The following is a 15,757-nucleotide window of genomic DNA, read 5'->3' on the forward strand; positions in this document are numbered from 1 at the left end:
AGCGCTGTCCTCCAGACAGTCTCGTCCCCTTCACCTGATGAAGGCCGCTTGTGTTGTGGCCGAAACGTCGTGAGAATATTATTGTGTTATTTTATTTTATCAATTTATTATTTTAGTCTCATTCTACGTGACTTTACCGAAAGAACCAAAGAAGATGAATCCTTGCAGTCACGAAAGCTTTAAATCGAAATTTAGTTCAACGTACATACATAGCGTAATAGTGCCAGCTGGTGGACAGCAGCGGCAACTGTGGTGGACAGACAGTGCACACGCCGGTGAGGGCGTGAGCACGGTGCGTGTTGGCAGAGCGGAGTAACTGGGGAAAGGGTCACGGAGGACCCCGTCTGGAGACCCCTGGAACCTGCTAGCGGGTTCGAGAGAAGGGAGGCGCGGTCAGGGCAGAGCCAGGCCACGTTGGCAGCATCAAAGAAGCCATGAGCATGGGGGGGCTCGAGGCTGCCAGCTCTGGGAGTGGACTCGTCTCGTCGTCGCTGTCATCTCGTCGCCATCATCGCTAAAGGTCTCCGCTAGATATTGCGCTACGAGATAGTCGTTGGCTAGCTCAGTTAATTGAATGCCCATATATGGAGGAGTTCGCTGTGGCTGCGCTGGAATGCAATTAATCCACGACTGGAAGTTGAATCGCGGTGTCTCCTCTATGTGTTGACGGGCCCAAGGTAGGTGCCTCACTTTTTTATTGAAAGCAAAATAAAAACCATCGTGACATCATGGTAAAGTTTCTCAATGTCTTTGTAGAACCGAACAGCATGGGGGGATAGATTTGCGTTGTGCCGGATGAGTGGGGCATCTATGGCAGTCCGGTGACACCTTCATACATTTCGTCCAGGTTTTTATTGGTCCGTGTGAAGTGACACCGACGACTGGGTACTCAGAGCCTCTTTATTGAAGTCACAGAGCGACCTGCACTCGGCCCGGCACTTGGTTCTTCACTCCGTGTAGTCGCCCCTTCCCTCGAGCGTTCCCCCCACACTCCTCGTGCTCTACCCCCTTTCATGCTCCTCGGAGCCCCCTTTAAATAACTTTCCGTCGCCTCCCGGCTCAACTACGTTTCCCAATTTTTATTTTCGGTTCAAATCTTTTCCTTACAGTTGGTTCAAACCCCTCCACCTCCCGGACCCATCATCGACGAGGAATTTTTTCGCCAACCGGAGGCCCCTGCCATACTTTTTTTAAGTCAACTCGGCTGCATATTGGCCTGGGGTGAGCGCCTCTATCTGTTGTTACTTTGTTAATTATTGTTGACCACCCCCACTGTGCCCAAGAGGACAATCACGGCCAGGAAGAACCGAGGCAGTGCGCGTGGGTTACAAACGCATAAAAATATATATATTTTACACAGTGGCTTAACATCGTAGCATGATAGACGATATGAACAGATTAAAATAAAAAAAATGTGAAAAACTGACATTAATCCCTTCGTTTTGCAAGCTCTGCGAACCGCAAAATGTAATACAAATCTGCCCAACTGATCATCGGGCCGTCTATTTTGTTGTACAGTACTTGATGGTGCACATTATTTTGCCCTTAATCATGGACTCAAGCTTGCAGCGAGTGGTGAGAGTGAGTTGTGTCTGTGAGCTGGAGGAATAGGGCGTGGCTGGGCTGAGGCCCTCCTCCTTCTAACCATCCCTCCCCCCCCCATCATCTCATTGTCATCTTCATCATCATCATCGTTAATACTTTTAATTCTAATTATCGTCAGCATTAAAGGTATGTAAAGTTAATGCCATGTTTATTTATTTTGTGTTATGCTGCTGTGTAATGTACAATACACAGTAACATAGTTTAGTTAATGATTCTAGATTTGAAGCTTTCGTGACTGCAAGGATTCATACTCTTTGTTTTTTTTTCGGTGATGTCACGGAGGTAAAAATCAATAAAATAATATAAATGAAAACAACTAAATTAAATAACGACGTTTCGGAGGCAACACAAGTTTCCGTCTTCAGGTGGAAAACGTCACAGCAAAATTTCTGAATCAAGTGAAGAGAGCTCTAAGAGAGCCGAGATGATATACAGGTTAAGGGGGGGGGGGGGGAGCCAGGACTGGCCGTGGGGGGGGGGGGGGCTAAGTTAAGCCACCTTTTGTTATGCTGCAGGGGGTTAGGGGGATGGAGAGAACACCGAGAGCAGGCGTTGGCAAAGTGGTTGAAGAAAGTTAGACACATGAACAGGAGGCAGGAGGCAGTATTTAAGCTGACAAACTGGTTGCCTTGCAGTATACTGCAGTAAGCTATACGGCTGCTAAAGTTTAACTTAGGTTTAACTTGGTTAAAAATGGGCTAATCAAGCTGGAAATAGAAACCAACTGGAAGAAATGGAAATGGCTGTACAATTATAAGGCAGCTAAAGTTTGACTTGGTTAATGACATCTTTCCAATGATTGCTTAATTTAAAACCATCCTCTCGGTTAAAGTTGTGTCTATGTTTGTATATCTGGATGGCTTCATGATATTGTTTTCTCCGATACCAAAGTACTCTGCAAACCTCCCGGATACTACCAAAGATTTGTCCAACCACTTGCCACCGCCTGCTCTCGGTGTTCTCTCCGTCTCCCTAACCCCTTGCAGCATAACAAAATGTGGCTTAACTTAGCCCACCCCCCCACAGCCAGTCCTGGTTCCCCCCCCCCAACCTGTATATAATCTCGGGTATCTTCGAGCTCTCTTCACTTGATACAGAAATTTTGCTGTGACGGTTTCCACCTGAAGAAGGAAGCTTGTGTTGCCTCCGAAACGTCGTGATTTAATGAAGTTATTTTCATTTATTTTATTTTTACCTAAGTGACTTCACTGAAAAAACCAAAGAGTAACTTATAATCAGACAACTTAGTTAAGCTGTGGTGAGTCTGACCACGCTATGGTTCCCCTAACCCCCTACTACCCATAGGCCCCCTGTAACTTTACCAACCGCGAGGGTTTTTAAGAAACCTGAACCCTCGCGGTTGGCCAGGGAGTTACTCTACATACATACAGGGGTCGCATGCGCGACCGCTCTAATAGGAGCCTCTCATCTCGAACGAAGAGCGTTTGCATACAGCAACCGGCATATTGAGAGACTTCCATGCAGCACGGCCATTGCAGGGTATAGCTCTCGATCAAATTTTTCGTGAAATCGATGCAGCAGCGACATGGAGTCGGTGCTGTAGAATGACAAGACGCCCGCCTCCCAGTCCAGGTGAACCCCGACTCTTTTGGGAGCATCTCGCACCGGCAGTTTTGTTTCTGTCTCGTTATGTACCGCCGTGTAGGCGTTGCCCCATTTCTTAAGGCTCCACGAAACTTCATTGCACCCAATTTTACAGGCTTTGTCATCACCTTGCCGTGGTATTGCGTCATAGGTGACACCGATGACGAATTTCTCAGAACCTCTCACGTCCACCTCCCAGTAGTGGCGACCTGACAAGAATTTCTCAGAGCAAATGACCACTCGGTAGTGGTCGAACCGGTCTGAGTTGTCAGGGTAAGGTTGGGTGTGTGTGGAGGTCCTGACGGTTTTAAAGTCGGGAGAAATCTGGAGTTTCCGATGTGCTGTGTTTGGGTTCAGAGTTGGCGAGCAAGTGCCTGTAAACGATAATGCACATATTGTGTTAAGCGAACATTGTTTACTTTTGAGAAATAAACTTTGCAATATGTCAGTAAGAAGTACAAACATTTTCTGAACGTTTTAGCATACACGGCTGCACTTCACACAGCTGACGTAGTCTTTATCAGGGGTTTCTACGTTTCTGCCCTAGGTTCCTGCCCTGACTATGAAATGCAAATCAAATAGAGCCCAATGTGTCAGCCGACTGACCCAATCTCACTCTCAGTAAACTGTCCACAAAACTGAAATGGCTTCAGGACACGTCTGGTTGTTACCAATGGCGCCGCCGGTAATCCAGCACTTTGGTGGATCACACAAATTCGTGAATCTCCCTACGCAAGGGCGACGAAGTCGCCACCTGCTGCCATGCCAGGGTATAGCAGTAGAGCAAATGGATTAATCTTCATCTGGAATCCATCTATACGAGGATTACATGTTACCTGCTTCACACTCATTGTTTGGTGTTGATGTAACTCGCTGACCCCGTGTCCCTAGTGGACATCTGTGACAAGTGCTTCATAGCTCATCGGATTCCTCATCCAGGATAAAGATTCTGATACTCGTGGGTTTTCTCCACGTGACCCAGTTTACTGCCACAATGCATGGACGCATTTTCACTTAACGTGACGCTTTTAATCAACGCATCTACCGCGCTAAACAGTCACTTATTGGACTGTATTAAGGGTTCATATCTCTACGTTTTGGTTCTTTCGGTAAAGTCACGTAGGTATAAAATAAAATAAATCACGATGAGAAAGGTTAGCGACTCGATCAGGTGAGCCTTCTAGTTTCGCAGTCTGTTAAAAGCTCTAACAGATGTGTGGAAACAGACTGCGAGACAAGAAGGCTCACCTGATCGAGTCACTAACCTTTCTCATCGTGATTTATTTTATACCTATGTGGACTTTACCGAAAGAACCAAAGAGTATGGATTCCTGCAGTCACGAAAGCTACAAATCAAGGTTCATATCTCATTTCGATTTAAAGCTTTCGTGACTGCAAAGATTCATCTTCTTTGGTTCTTTCGATAAAGTCACGTAGAATGAGAATAAAATATAAATTAATAAAATAACACAATAAAATTCTCACGACGTTTCGTGAGAAGAGGCCACTTGTGTTGTGGCCGAAACGTCGTGAGAATTTTATTGTTATTTTATTTTTTAATTTATTATTTTATTCTCATTCTACGTGACTTTACCGAAAGAACCAAAGAAGGTTCATATCTCATTCGGATATATTTTTTCATCGTGCATCAGCATTAGAGTTGAGTAACAAAGATGATGCATTTATATATACTCAGCAATGCACGTTGTGTGGCATGTACAGCATATCACGTACTCGATTCTCTCCGCATTTTCAGGAATGCCTCTTGCTTTTCACGATGTTCATGTAGAATATCATTGAGTTGCGGGCTCTCTTCCTGCTTGCGGTCGAGGTGGCTTATGATGAAGTCAGCTCGTGCTGACGCACGGGGTAACGAATAGACTTCTGAGAGCTCGGATTGCGTGATGAGACCCTGGACGAGCAACTCGTGATGTAGCATTGCAGGGCTCCTACCGATCAACTCTCGTGCCACCGAAGGTTCCTCCATCCTCGTTCTGAGCAATGCATGTTCGCTGTCACCCTTCTCTGCATCGGTGTTTTTTGTGCGATGAACTCCACTGTTTGCAAAGTGATCACAAACCTGAATGTCTTCTCTGCTCTCATCCACAGTCAGGTTCTTCAATGATTGAGCTGTTGAAATATTTGTAAGAATAAACAAAAGAAATTTTAGTTCTAACTTTGCAATTGTTTAATGCATTCGTCACGATTTTTATTGTTATTCTCATCATACGTTATTTGTAAGTCATCGCTAAACTCACATTGATAGAAACCTATTCTTTAAATAATCACCTTGGAAATATTAATATATTTTGTTTGTGTGCTGACAACTAATATTTGTAAATGGTCAAGCCATGACCATTTATTATGGCCCTTTACTGACAATCAATTTCACTCTCACAATATATTTCTGCACTCCATCTCCGTCTCTGTCACCAACAGCCATCAATGTGCCCACAGCCACTCTTTGCTTTGTACATTCTCTTTATATCTCCCAGTATAATTTAGAACAGTCACCTCCTATATCCCATTATGTACGTTTTTTATTTTTGCTTTATTTCTGTTTTAATCATTCGGCATCTGTGCTCGTGATTTTAGAATAAAATTGAAAAAAAACAAAAAATCAAATCTCCATACGAAATTTCAGACAATTGGATGTGTTTGTTGTTGTTCGTTTCCTGGTGGTAAAACGAACACGGCCGCAGTGTTTCTAGGACCACCGCTGTGGGCGTGTTCTGCTGTGACCTCGCGTATCGACTCCCTCACCACCTTCACTACCCCCGCCGCACACAGACATAGCAGGGTGAAGGAGGGCCAAATAACCTCCACGACCGACCCATAGGATGTGGGTGGTCACTCAGCCAGCAGTGGATTAACAAAGTGGATGTTCACGTTGTTCATTGCTGTGGCTACATCGCCTACATGAACGCTCGGCGGCCACGATTTTTAACCGTTTTTTCCCTTCTGGGTATGAATACACTCCAAGTGTCAAGGATTCCCGATACGTGACACGCCCTTGTACTCACCTTCGTAAATCGCGACTGAGCCCAATTTCACCTGCATAGCCGGAAAGAGCGGCCCACTTGGAATGTCGTTGAATGAGTGCAACAGCTCCATGGTGTTGGCGTTGTAAAACGAAAGCTTTCCTGCGTTAAAGTCCAAGCGAACGCCGACTCTCTCCAAAAGCTGAACATCTGTAATGGTTTTGCGTTGTTTGTCATGTACTGCTTTGAAATTATAATACCATTGAACGAACGCCCAAGACTTCTCATTCCAGCCCAGCCTGCCAGACTTTTCGTGACAATTCCGAGGAATCGACTCACGTGCAACGCCGATGCAACAGTTTTTAGAGGCTTTCACGTCCACTTCCCAGTAGTGGTCACCTGACGAGAAGTTCTCGAAGCAGAGGACTATTGGCCACCACTCGAACCTCTCTGCGTGATCAGAGTAAGGCTGCTCTTTCTGGTTCCACGTCACTGTGCTGAGATCGGCAGAAATTTCAAGCTGTCGGTGTGACGAGTTGGGGTTCAGAGTGGGCGAGCACACATCTACAAGATAAGCAAATCATCGTGTAAATATTTACAATCACAACTCAGTTTTTTTGCTCATTATCGTCAGCCATGATTAAGTTGTCGCCATGAGAGGCAAAGCTGCACCTGGAAATGTCTTGCTCATGCCACTGCTGGTGGAAGGATCTCGACTATAAGCAGCTTCAGAACCCCCTCTTGAGGGTATTTTGACCCTCCCTTCCAAGCTGGTCACATTTGCCACAGTGGTTAGGAGATGTTAACTACCTCGCCTGGTATGCATGAGGTCACGTGTTCAATCCCGACCCTGACTCTTATTTTATATTTGGAGTCTGTGTCTCTCTCTCTCCCCGTGGATTTTTCCCCACATTTAGAATCAACATTATGCGTTTAGAGTATTAGGCTGCTTTAAATGTCAACATGATGATGATGATATCAGCTACTTGGTTGATCTATCATTTGTGATGGCCAGCTCGCTTCTGAAAAAGAGCTACTCCATAGCAGCTCAGTGGGGCCTTACCCAGTAAAGTGTCGCTTAAAATGTGTTTTTTAATTTGTTTACTCTACTACCGGTGACCACTCATTGTGCTGTAGCCAGGGATATTGCCTCGTCGTATACCAAACCTTTACAACGCGCAGAATTTGGAGCACGTGGTACCGTGCCATGTTGCTTGAACATTGATGATCGAGGCTCCCCGGAATGCAAGTGGACAATTGAGGAATACTACGCTTACTTTTTCAGAAATGTATTCAAACTACTGCGGATGTATGTTAATATACGCATGGAGCTACTGCTGGTGATAATATCAGCTGGTGATAATATCAGCTTGCGATAATATCAGCTCGCGATAATATCAGCTCGCGTGCGAGTGCTAAGTGGATCATTCCATTGCAGGGTCATGGGAGGTATTGGAGGCTTGAAGAGGCCTTCATCCAGCAGTGGATTGAACCTTGGCTGACAATGATGATGTAAAGGGGATACAAATGACATATATTCAGTGTCCACTGAGATTGGCCTAAATTAGTCGCAACTTTGCTGGCCACTCCACCACTGCCCCGCCTGTGAAGGTTTTCCCACTTGAGTGAGATGTTGGGACCGTGGGCCTGCGATGCTGAGACTTAGTGAACTAATTTCTCTGTTGTGATCACTTTTCTTTGTCGTTGTTTGTGTCTCTTCAGTTTTGGTCACATTCTCTCCGCCTGATGACGACTGCTTGTGTTGCGATTGAAAAGTCGTAGTTTTTATTTATTTTATTTTATTAGTGACTTTACTGAAATACCCAAAGAATAAGACATTTATGTATTTGATTATTATTATTTAAGTTTCTGAGGGTGTTCATATGCTCGGTGTCTGCTATATATAATAGTATTTGTTCAGTGGTATGGGATAAAATTAGTATAAATGTCGCGATATTAAATTAAATTATTATTACAGAGTGCTTCGGCCTGAAAAAAGTGAAAAAAGGCTACGTTTAACGGATTGCAACGCTGACGAGTGTGTAAAGTGTACGCACGGCTCGTCTTCAGCATGTCCAGGAAATTCCGTTCCCTGCTCCGCTGTTGTTCGAGTGTCTCCAGCAGCTCTCGGCGTTTGCCTTCCCCTTGTCTCATGACGGGCAACAGGATTGAGTCCACACGCTTGGCGGCGTCGGGAATTGTAAACGCCCTCCAGTACTCCTCTTCTGTAACCACATTCCTCCTCTTCAGCTCGTGCAGGAAAAGGGAGGGAGTTTTGGCGATCTGCTCTCGCAACTCTGGCAACTCCCTCTCGACGTCTTTCCAGTTGCTTTCTCTGCCATGCGTGATCATTTTGAAGATGAAATCCTCTGTGCTCTGTTAGAGTAAAGGCATGGCAAGTGAGTGAGCAACAATCGCCAGATCATCATCATCATCACGCACAACACGGCTGACCAGTAGGGAGCCATCCCTCGACCGCAATGAGCATCGATCAGCCTCCCATTTTACCTTTACCAGATGGGAATTCTTCCGGTACAGCCATGGAATGCCAAGGTACGGAAAACCTCTCCACTTTCTCCGCAACTGATCTCCCTGTAGAATGCTGTTTACTTCCTCCCCGTGCCCCCCATTATTACCTATAAATGTTTTTGTTGTTGTCCGTCTGTCTGTCTATGTGTGTGCACGCTTGCGAGGGATTTGTCTCTCAAACGGTGGGGTTTGCATAAAAACAATAGGCAGGTACCATGCCGTAAGCCCCGCGGTGAGCAAGTGCTATTCCTTTTTACCATCCTTCAACTGTTTATTTAGCGATTTTGTGCAGTTTTCGTTTATATGTTTATTCAAAAGTGCGTGATCCACCATACCAATTCACACGCCTTTGCTGGGGGGGACGGCCCCTTCTAAGTCACATGCATTCGGTGGTGGTGAGGGGGACATTTTGTTTACACTTAAAAAATTAAATAAAAATACACATAACGCTTAAGGTTCATTCTTCACAGTGTGATGTCCTCTTCTCCCCCCCACCCAAATGCGTGCAGTTAATGCTAAAGAGTCCGTAGATATTAATATTACAGCACTTACATAAGTTATATTGTAGCACGGGCAGAGGGATGGTGGGGGAGAGGGGGTAGCGGCCCAGCCCACAGCCTGCCAAGGTGCCACTTCGGCCAGCTGGGCAATCTAGGCGAGGCCGGGGGCTCTGCACAGGACTAGGCCTCACCACGGCAATAGTAAGTACAATTTTCCTGCTTTTTTCGCTAAACTCACGTTGATAGAAACCTATTCTTTAAATAATATACCTTGGAAATATTAATATGTTTTTGTTTGTGTGCTGACAACTAATATTTCCAAATTTACTTGGTTAATATTAATGTATTTAGTATTGTGTATACGTCCTTGTGTGCGTGTGAGTCCATGTGCGTGTCTGCCACGATGTGTGGGTGTCTACCTCCGTGTGTATCAGTCGATGTGTGTGGAAGTCGATATGTGTGTGCATGAGTTGATATGCCTGTGTGTCAGTCGATGTGTGTGTGTGTGTGTTAGTAAATGTGTGTGCGTGGTGTGTGTGTGTACACAACTAAATATTTAACTATTAGGTTACTAAATAAAAAAATAATGTGTGCCTAAGTCCATATGTGCATATGGGCCCATTAGTGTGTGTGAGTCGATATGTGTGTGTGTCAGTCGATGTGTGTGTCTTAATTAATGTGTGCATGGTCTGTGTGTGTAGACAACTAATTTTTTAAAATGTTGTTAGTACATTTACACGTTACTATGTGTGTGTCTAAGTCCATGTGAGTCGATGTGCATATCTGCATCGATGTGAGCCGATGTGTGTGAGAGTTGATGTGTGTTTGTGTGTCTATGTGTGTCAGTCAATGTGTGTGTGTACGTTGATGTGTATGTGTGTGTGAGTCCATGTGTGTGTGCATAGGTCCATGTGTGTGTGAGTCCATGTACATGTGTGTGTGTGCATCAATGTGTGTGTGAGTCGCTGTATGTGTGTACGTCGATATGTGTGTGTAACTCCATGTGTGTGAATCTAACGTCGACGTCTGTGTGTGTGAGTCCATGTGTGTGTGTGTGGGGCGTTGTGTGTGTGAGTCTATGTATGTGTGTGAGTCAATGTTTGTATGTGTAAGTCGATGTGTGTGTGTGGGTCCATGTGTATGTGTAAGTCAATGTGTGTGTGTACGTCGATGTGTGTGTGTGTAAGTCCAAGTGTGTGTGTCAGTCCATGTTTGTGTGTAAGTCAATATGTCTGCATGTCAGTGGATATGTGTGTGTGTGTGTGGCTCTATGTGCGTGTGTGAGTCGATGTGTGTTTGTGTCTATGAGTGTCAGTCAATGTGTGTACGTTGATGTGTATGTGAGTCTGTGTGTGTGCATAGGTTCATGTGTGTGTGAATATATGTATATGTGTGTGTGTGCGTCGATGTGTGTGTGTGTGGAAGAAGTCACCCCCTGTGAGTGGCTGGCTGAGGTGCAAGCTGTTGAGGAAGTACTGAAGGCGATCCGGAGTCTGAGACCAGGAAAGGCACCGGGCAGAGATGATTTCCCAAGCGAAATGCTGAGGGAGGGTGGCGTTTATGCACAGACTGCTCTATATGACATCATAACAACAGTCTGGACCACTGGACGGGTTCCACAGAATTGTAAGGATGCGCTGGTGGTCCCCCTCTTTAAGAAGGGAGACCGCACAGACTGTAACAACTACAGGGGCATCTCACTCCTCAGTGTGCCGGGAAAGGTCCTGGCAAGGATTATTCAACATCGCCTCACCAAGCACGCTGAGGAGAGGCTTGCGGAGCCCCAATGCAGTTTCAGGAAAGGGCGGTCCTGCACAGATGCCATATTTTCTGTCCGTCTGCCACAGCAGAGGTGTAGGGAATTCCAACAATACCTACATCTCTGCTTTATTGACCTGGTCAAGGCCTATGATACCATCAGTAGACCTGGGCTCTGGGTTGTTCTTCGTGCTTTTGGAGTCCCTGACCCTCTGCTTACGATCATTAAGGACCTTCATAATGGTGAGTGGGCCCGGGTAAAACTACGTGCCCGGGAGTCAGAGCCATTCCCTATACACCTTGGGGTGCGACAGGGGTGTCCTCTGGCTCCCACGTTTTTTAACATCTATTTTGAACACGTAGTTTGTGTAGCCTTCAATAGCTGTACCGGGGGAATCTCCATTTTGTACAGATATAATGGGAGGCTGATCGATGCCTGGGTGCGGTCAAGGGATGGCTTCCTATCGCTTAACCACGTTATGTATGCCGATGATTTGGTAATAGGTGCTCATTCAGAGGAGGAGTTGGAGACGCTGCTGCTGAGACTGGAGTGTGCCACTAAGAGATGGGGCCTTACCATCAGCCCCACCAAAACTAAGCACCTGCCTGGGTATTTTGTACCATTGGACACTCCACCCCCACAACTCCCAATTGGTGATGGGGCAGTTGTGGAGAATGGAGAGTTTCCCACACCTGGGCAGTGTGCTTATGATCGGCTCCAGTTTAACAGCAGAGGTCTCACTCCGAATCAGTTGAGCGGCAATATTTTTTCATCGGTTGCATAACGCTGTGTGGAAGCTACCTGGTCTGTCGCTCCGCACTAAGCTTCAGATCTTCTCGGCCATGGTCATTCCCTCCCTTCTCTACGCTTGCGAAACGTGGACCCCCCTAATGGGATATCTTTGCCGGTTAGAAACATTTAGGCTAGCCTGCCTACGATCCACCCTGGGTTTAACCAGGCTGGATTGTGTGAGGAGCTCACAAATCCTTGAAAGATCTGGACAAGGTCCCATCAGTGTGCTCGTCCGGCAGGCACGGCTGCGTTGGCTGGGTCATGTAGCCCGCATATCTATCCACCGCATGCCTAAACAGCATTTGTTCAGCCAGATCGAGAGGGCTAAACGGGCGCGGCATGGGCTAGAGAAGAGATGGAGTGATGTGGTACAGGAGGACGTGGAGCTGAGTGGACTTGCCAATGACTGGTACCAGCGGTGTCAAGATCGCCTCTGGAGGAGGCTCGTGAAGGACGCTTCTGGGCAGTTGGAGGCCGTGGTCCTCCAACAACAACGGAGGGCGGAGGAGCGATGCTCACAACAACGAGCGGAGCGCCGGGTGGCTAAAGCACAGCAGGTTGGCACAGTAGGGGGCACAGGTGGTGCATCAGCCAGTCATCTGTCAGTCGATCAGTGGCACCTGGGCCTGCCCCGTGACCTCCTACCAGCGGGTGTTCGACACTTCAATTGGCCTCAAGGTGCACATGGCCTGGCATAAGCGTCGTGGTGACGTCACCGCCACTTAGTGGCGAATGGCGGTTGTTGTGTGTGAGTTACTGTATGTGTGTATGTCGATATGTGTGTGTAACTCCATGAGTGTGTATCTAAAGTCGGTGTGTGTGTGAGTCGCTGTGTGTGTGTGTATGTGCAAGTCGATATGTGTGTGTGTCGATGTGTGTAAGTCGATGTGTGTGTGGGTCCATGTGTGTGTGTACATCAATGTGCGTGTGTAAGTCCATGTGTGTGTGTCAGTCCATGTATGTGTGTCAGTCCATGTGTGTGTGTGCATACGTCCATGTGTGTGTAAGTCTATGCATATGTGTGTGTGCGTCGATGTGTGTGTGAATCACGGTATGTGTGTACGTCAATATGTGTGTGGAACTCCATGTGTGTGTATCTAAAGTCGGTGTGTGAGTTGCTGTGTATGTGTGTGCAAGTCGATGTGTGTGTGTGAACATCGATGTGTGTGTGTACGTCGATAAGTGTGTAAGTCCATGTGTGTGTGTCAGTCCATGTGTATGTGCATAGGTCCAAGTGTGTGTGAGGCTATCTATATATGTGTGTGCGTCGGTGTGTGTGTGAGTCGCTGTATGTGTGTACGTCAATGTGTGTGTGTGTGTAACTCCATGTGTGTGTATCTAAAGTTGATATCTGTGTGTGTGAGTTCATACTGTATGTGTGTGTAAGTAGATGTGTTTGTGTCTGTTTTTCGCCCAGGCAATGGCGGGTACTTCCCGCTAGTATATATATACGCTACCATCTTCTTGGTTCTTTCGGTAAAGTCACGTAGAAGGGAAATAATCAAATAATAAAAACAAAACATAATAAAATACAATTCTCACGACGTTTTGGTCACAACACAAGTAGCCTTCCTCAGGTGAAGAAACAGAACTGTAGGAAAGACAGTGCTCCAATGAACACTGCTAAGCTTGGCAGCGTATTTTAAGCTGGGTGGTAATCATCAGAGACATTATTGCACGGCAAATCATCTCTTACCAGCTGCAAGCACGTGAAAAGGGAAGAGGAAGAACATGATAATCAACAAAAAATATAAAGTTTTCTTTTGCAATCAAGGCACTTCATAATGAACATGCATTCCACATGTAGCAGTAACCCCGTCTTGCTCATCAGCATTATTACCTGAGTGCTTGGCCTCCTCGCTCGCCTGCCTCGTCCCCACCCACCCAACCCACACTTCCAGCCTGCCGCCACCCCCTACCGGAACTGTCTCAATGGCTTCCCGGCCTCGTCTCTTCCCCCATCCAGCCCCTCCACCATTCTCGGTCATTACGCACGACTTATGTACATTGTTTTTTTAAAGGATTCGTTTTTTTGTTCCAAACGTTTTGGTAAAACGTTGATCTTACATTGCTGCTGTGTTTAGTAGCTACTGCATGGCACGCTGTTTTTTGTATTATCAGTTTCAAGAACCACCGGTCAAACGCACAAAGCGATCAGCTGCCAATTGTGCATCTTGCGTCGGAAATCGTAGCATAGCTCCATCATCACTGAACACACCGTGACATTCCTGATGGGAATAAAACCGTAAGTTATGGCTCAACATTTTTTTAAAAAAGGATATTCACGGTAGGAACAACGAAGGCTAATTGGCTTTTAAAAGAACACAATGATAATACATTCCATGTGTAACGAGTCCAGCAGACGAATGTTGAGACGGCACAGCTCCTCTTTGTTTTCTGCACGAGCTCACGCCACGTGTGGACCACTCACCTCCAAATCCCGCCAGGAAGTCGCCCCCCATCGCCCCGCCTCATCCGGTGACGTCACCACTCCCCTTGTGGGCGTTCCCTCTCTCTCACGCCCCGCCTTCTCTTTCCCTTCGTCCGTGACATCATCTTTAACGGCAACCTGGCATCCCGTGGGTGTTTCCACCCCTGGATTTCGTGAGTAATAACACTACACATGACGTGGCACATTCCCTCCATAAATCCCAATGCACCACCGTGTATGGAAAACAGGAAATATACAGAACATGCAGGGTAGATGGCCAGAACTAGGTGGGTAAATCCTGATTTACCCACTCAGCCACGCACTCACTCAACCATTCGCTCACTCACTCCATCACTCAACCACACACCCATTCACTCACTAACTAACCCACTTACTCACTCACCCACTCACTCAACCATTCACTCACCCACTCAACCACTCAACCACTCACTTATTGACCCACTCACTCACCCAGTCACTCAACCATACACCCACTCACTCACTCATCCACCCACTCAGCCACTCACCCACTCACTCACCCACCCATCCAACCATTCACCCACTCAACCACACACACACCCACTCACTAGGCCCGATCACCCCAGGATCAGAGCCTTGACCTCGGAGTCCTTAGAAAGAAAGCGATCCCAAGATCTAAGGGACCTCGTTGGAAAGTCAACACGGACCGGTTGCAGATGATTATAATGACGTGTTCTGCCATGGCTAACCGCTGAACATCGCGATACAGGACGGGCAAATGACCCTGGCGACTCACGCGGTCTGCTAATGTTCTCATGATGATTTTTTTTTAATTATTGAACTACCAAATTAGCAGTTTCCTGTCCACCAACAATCTACTACATCTAAAACAATATGGGTTCCGAAAAAATACAGCACCACATCTGCTGCATTAGACTCTCTGAATCAAATTTACAGTACTGTACCAGTCTTTTTCTTGACCTGTCCAAAGCTTTTGATACAGTAGATCACAATACCCTGCTTAGTAAACTAAGTTGCCTCGGTTTTTCTGAAAACACAGTAAAATGGTTAAAAAATTTCCTCTTTTCTCACACCCTAACTGTATTCACAGATGGTCGGAGGTCAAACACTGTTAAGATAACAAAAGGGGTTCCACAGGGTTCCATCCTCGGCTCCCTCTTGTTCTCTTTTTATGTCAATGACTTGGGCACTGACCTGGATCATTCCAGAGTAAATATTTTTGCAGATGCCACGATACTGATTACTGCTGGCCGCTCTCTGGATGACGTTATTGCTAAGCTCCAGGGTGATTTCAACAAACTACAACATCAGCTAGTTCTTAAACTAGTCCTGAATACCTCCAAAACCAAGGTGCTATGCTTCTCACCGGGACTAAAGCAGGAAGTTATTTTTCCCCAATAACATTCCTTAAATAATTATCAAATAGAGCAAGTCAAGATCTATGAGTATCTTGGGGTCATCCTGGATTCAAAACTGAATTTTGAAAATCACATTGATTATATTGGTAGAAAGGCAAAAATAAAAATTGGTTTTCTGTATCGACACAAGCACTGCT

At 46.1% G+C, this 15,757-nt stretch overlaps 1 protein-coding gene across 1 annotated transcript; it reads right to left on the reverse strand.

The window, feature by feature from the left end:
* Positions 1-2,718: 2,718 nt before the first annotated feature.
* Positions 2,719-9,322, reverse strand: LOC142906627 (uncharacterized). Its single transcript, XM_076054836.1, has 4 exons — positions 8,249-9,322; positions 6,234-6,755; positions 4,945-5,340; positions 2,719-3,584 (listed from the first exon to the last, which is right to left on the reverse strand). Exons 1-4 carry the CDS (start codon positions 8,541-8,543, stop codon positions 3,031-3,033), a joined length of 1,767 nt encoding a protein of 588 aa, XP_075910951.1. The 5' UTR covers positions 8,544-9,322; the 3' UTR covers positions 2,719-3,030.
* Between the last annotated feature and the right edge of the window lie 6,435 nt (positions 9,323-15,757).

Source organism: Petromyzon marinus, chromosome 68 (genome assembly GCF_048934315.1).
Source record: "Petromyzon marinus isolate PM22_M1 ecotype Great Lakes invasive population chromosome 68, UKy_Petmar_22M1.pri1.0, whole genome shotgun sequence".
Taxonomy (NCBI): domain Eukaryota; kingdom Metazoa; phylum Chordata; class Hyperoartia; order Petromyzontiformes; family Petromyzontidae; genus Petromyzon; species Petromyzon marinus.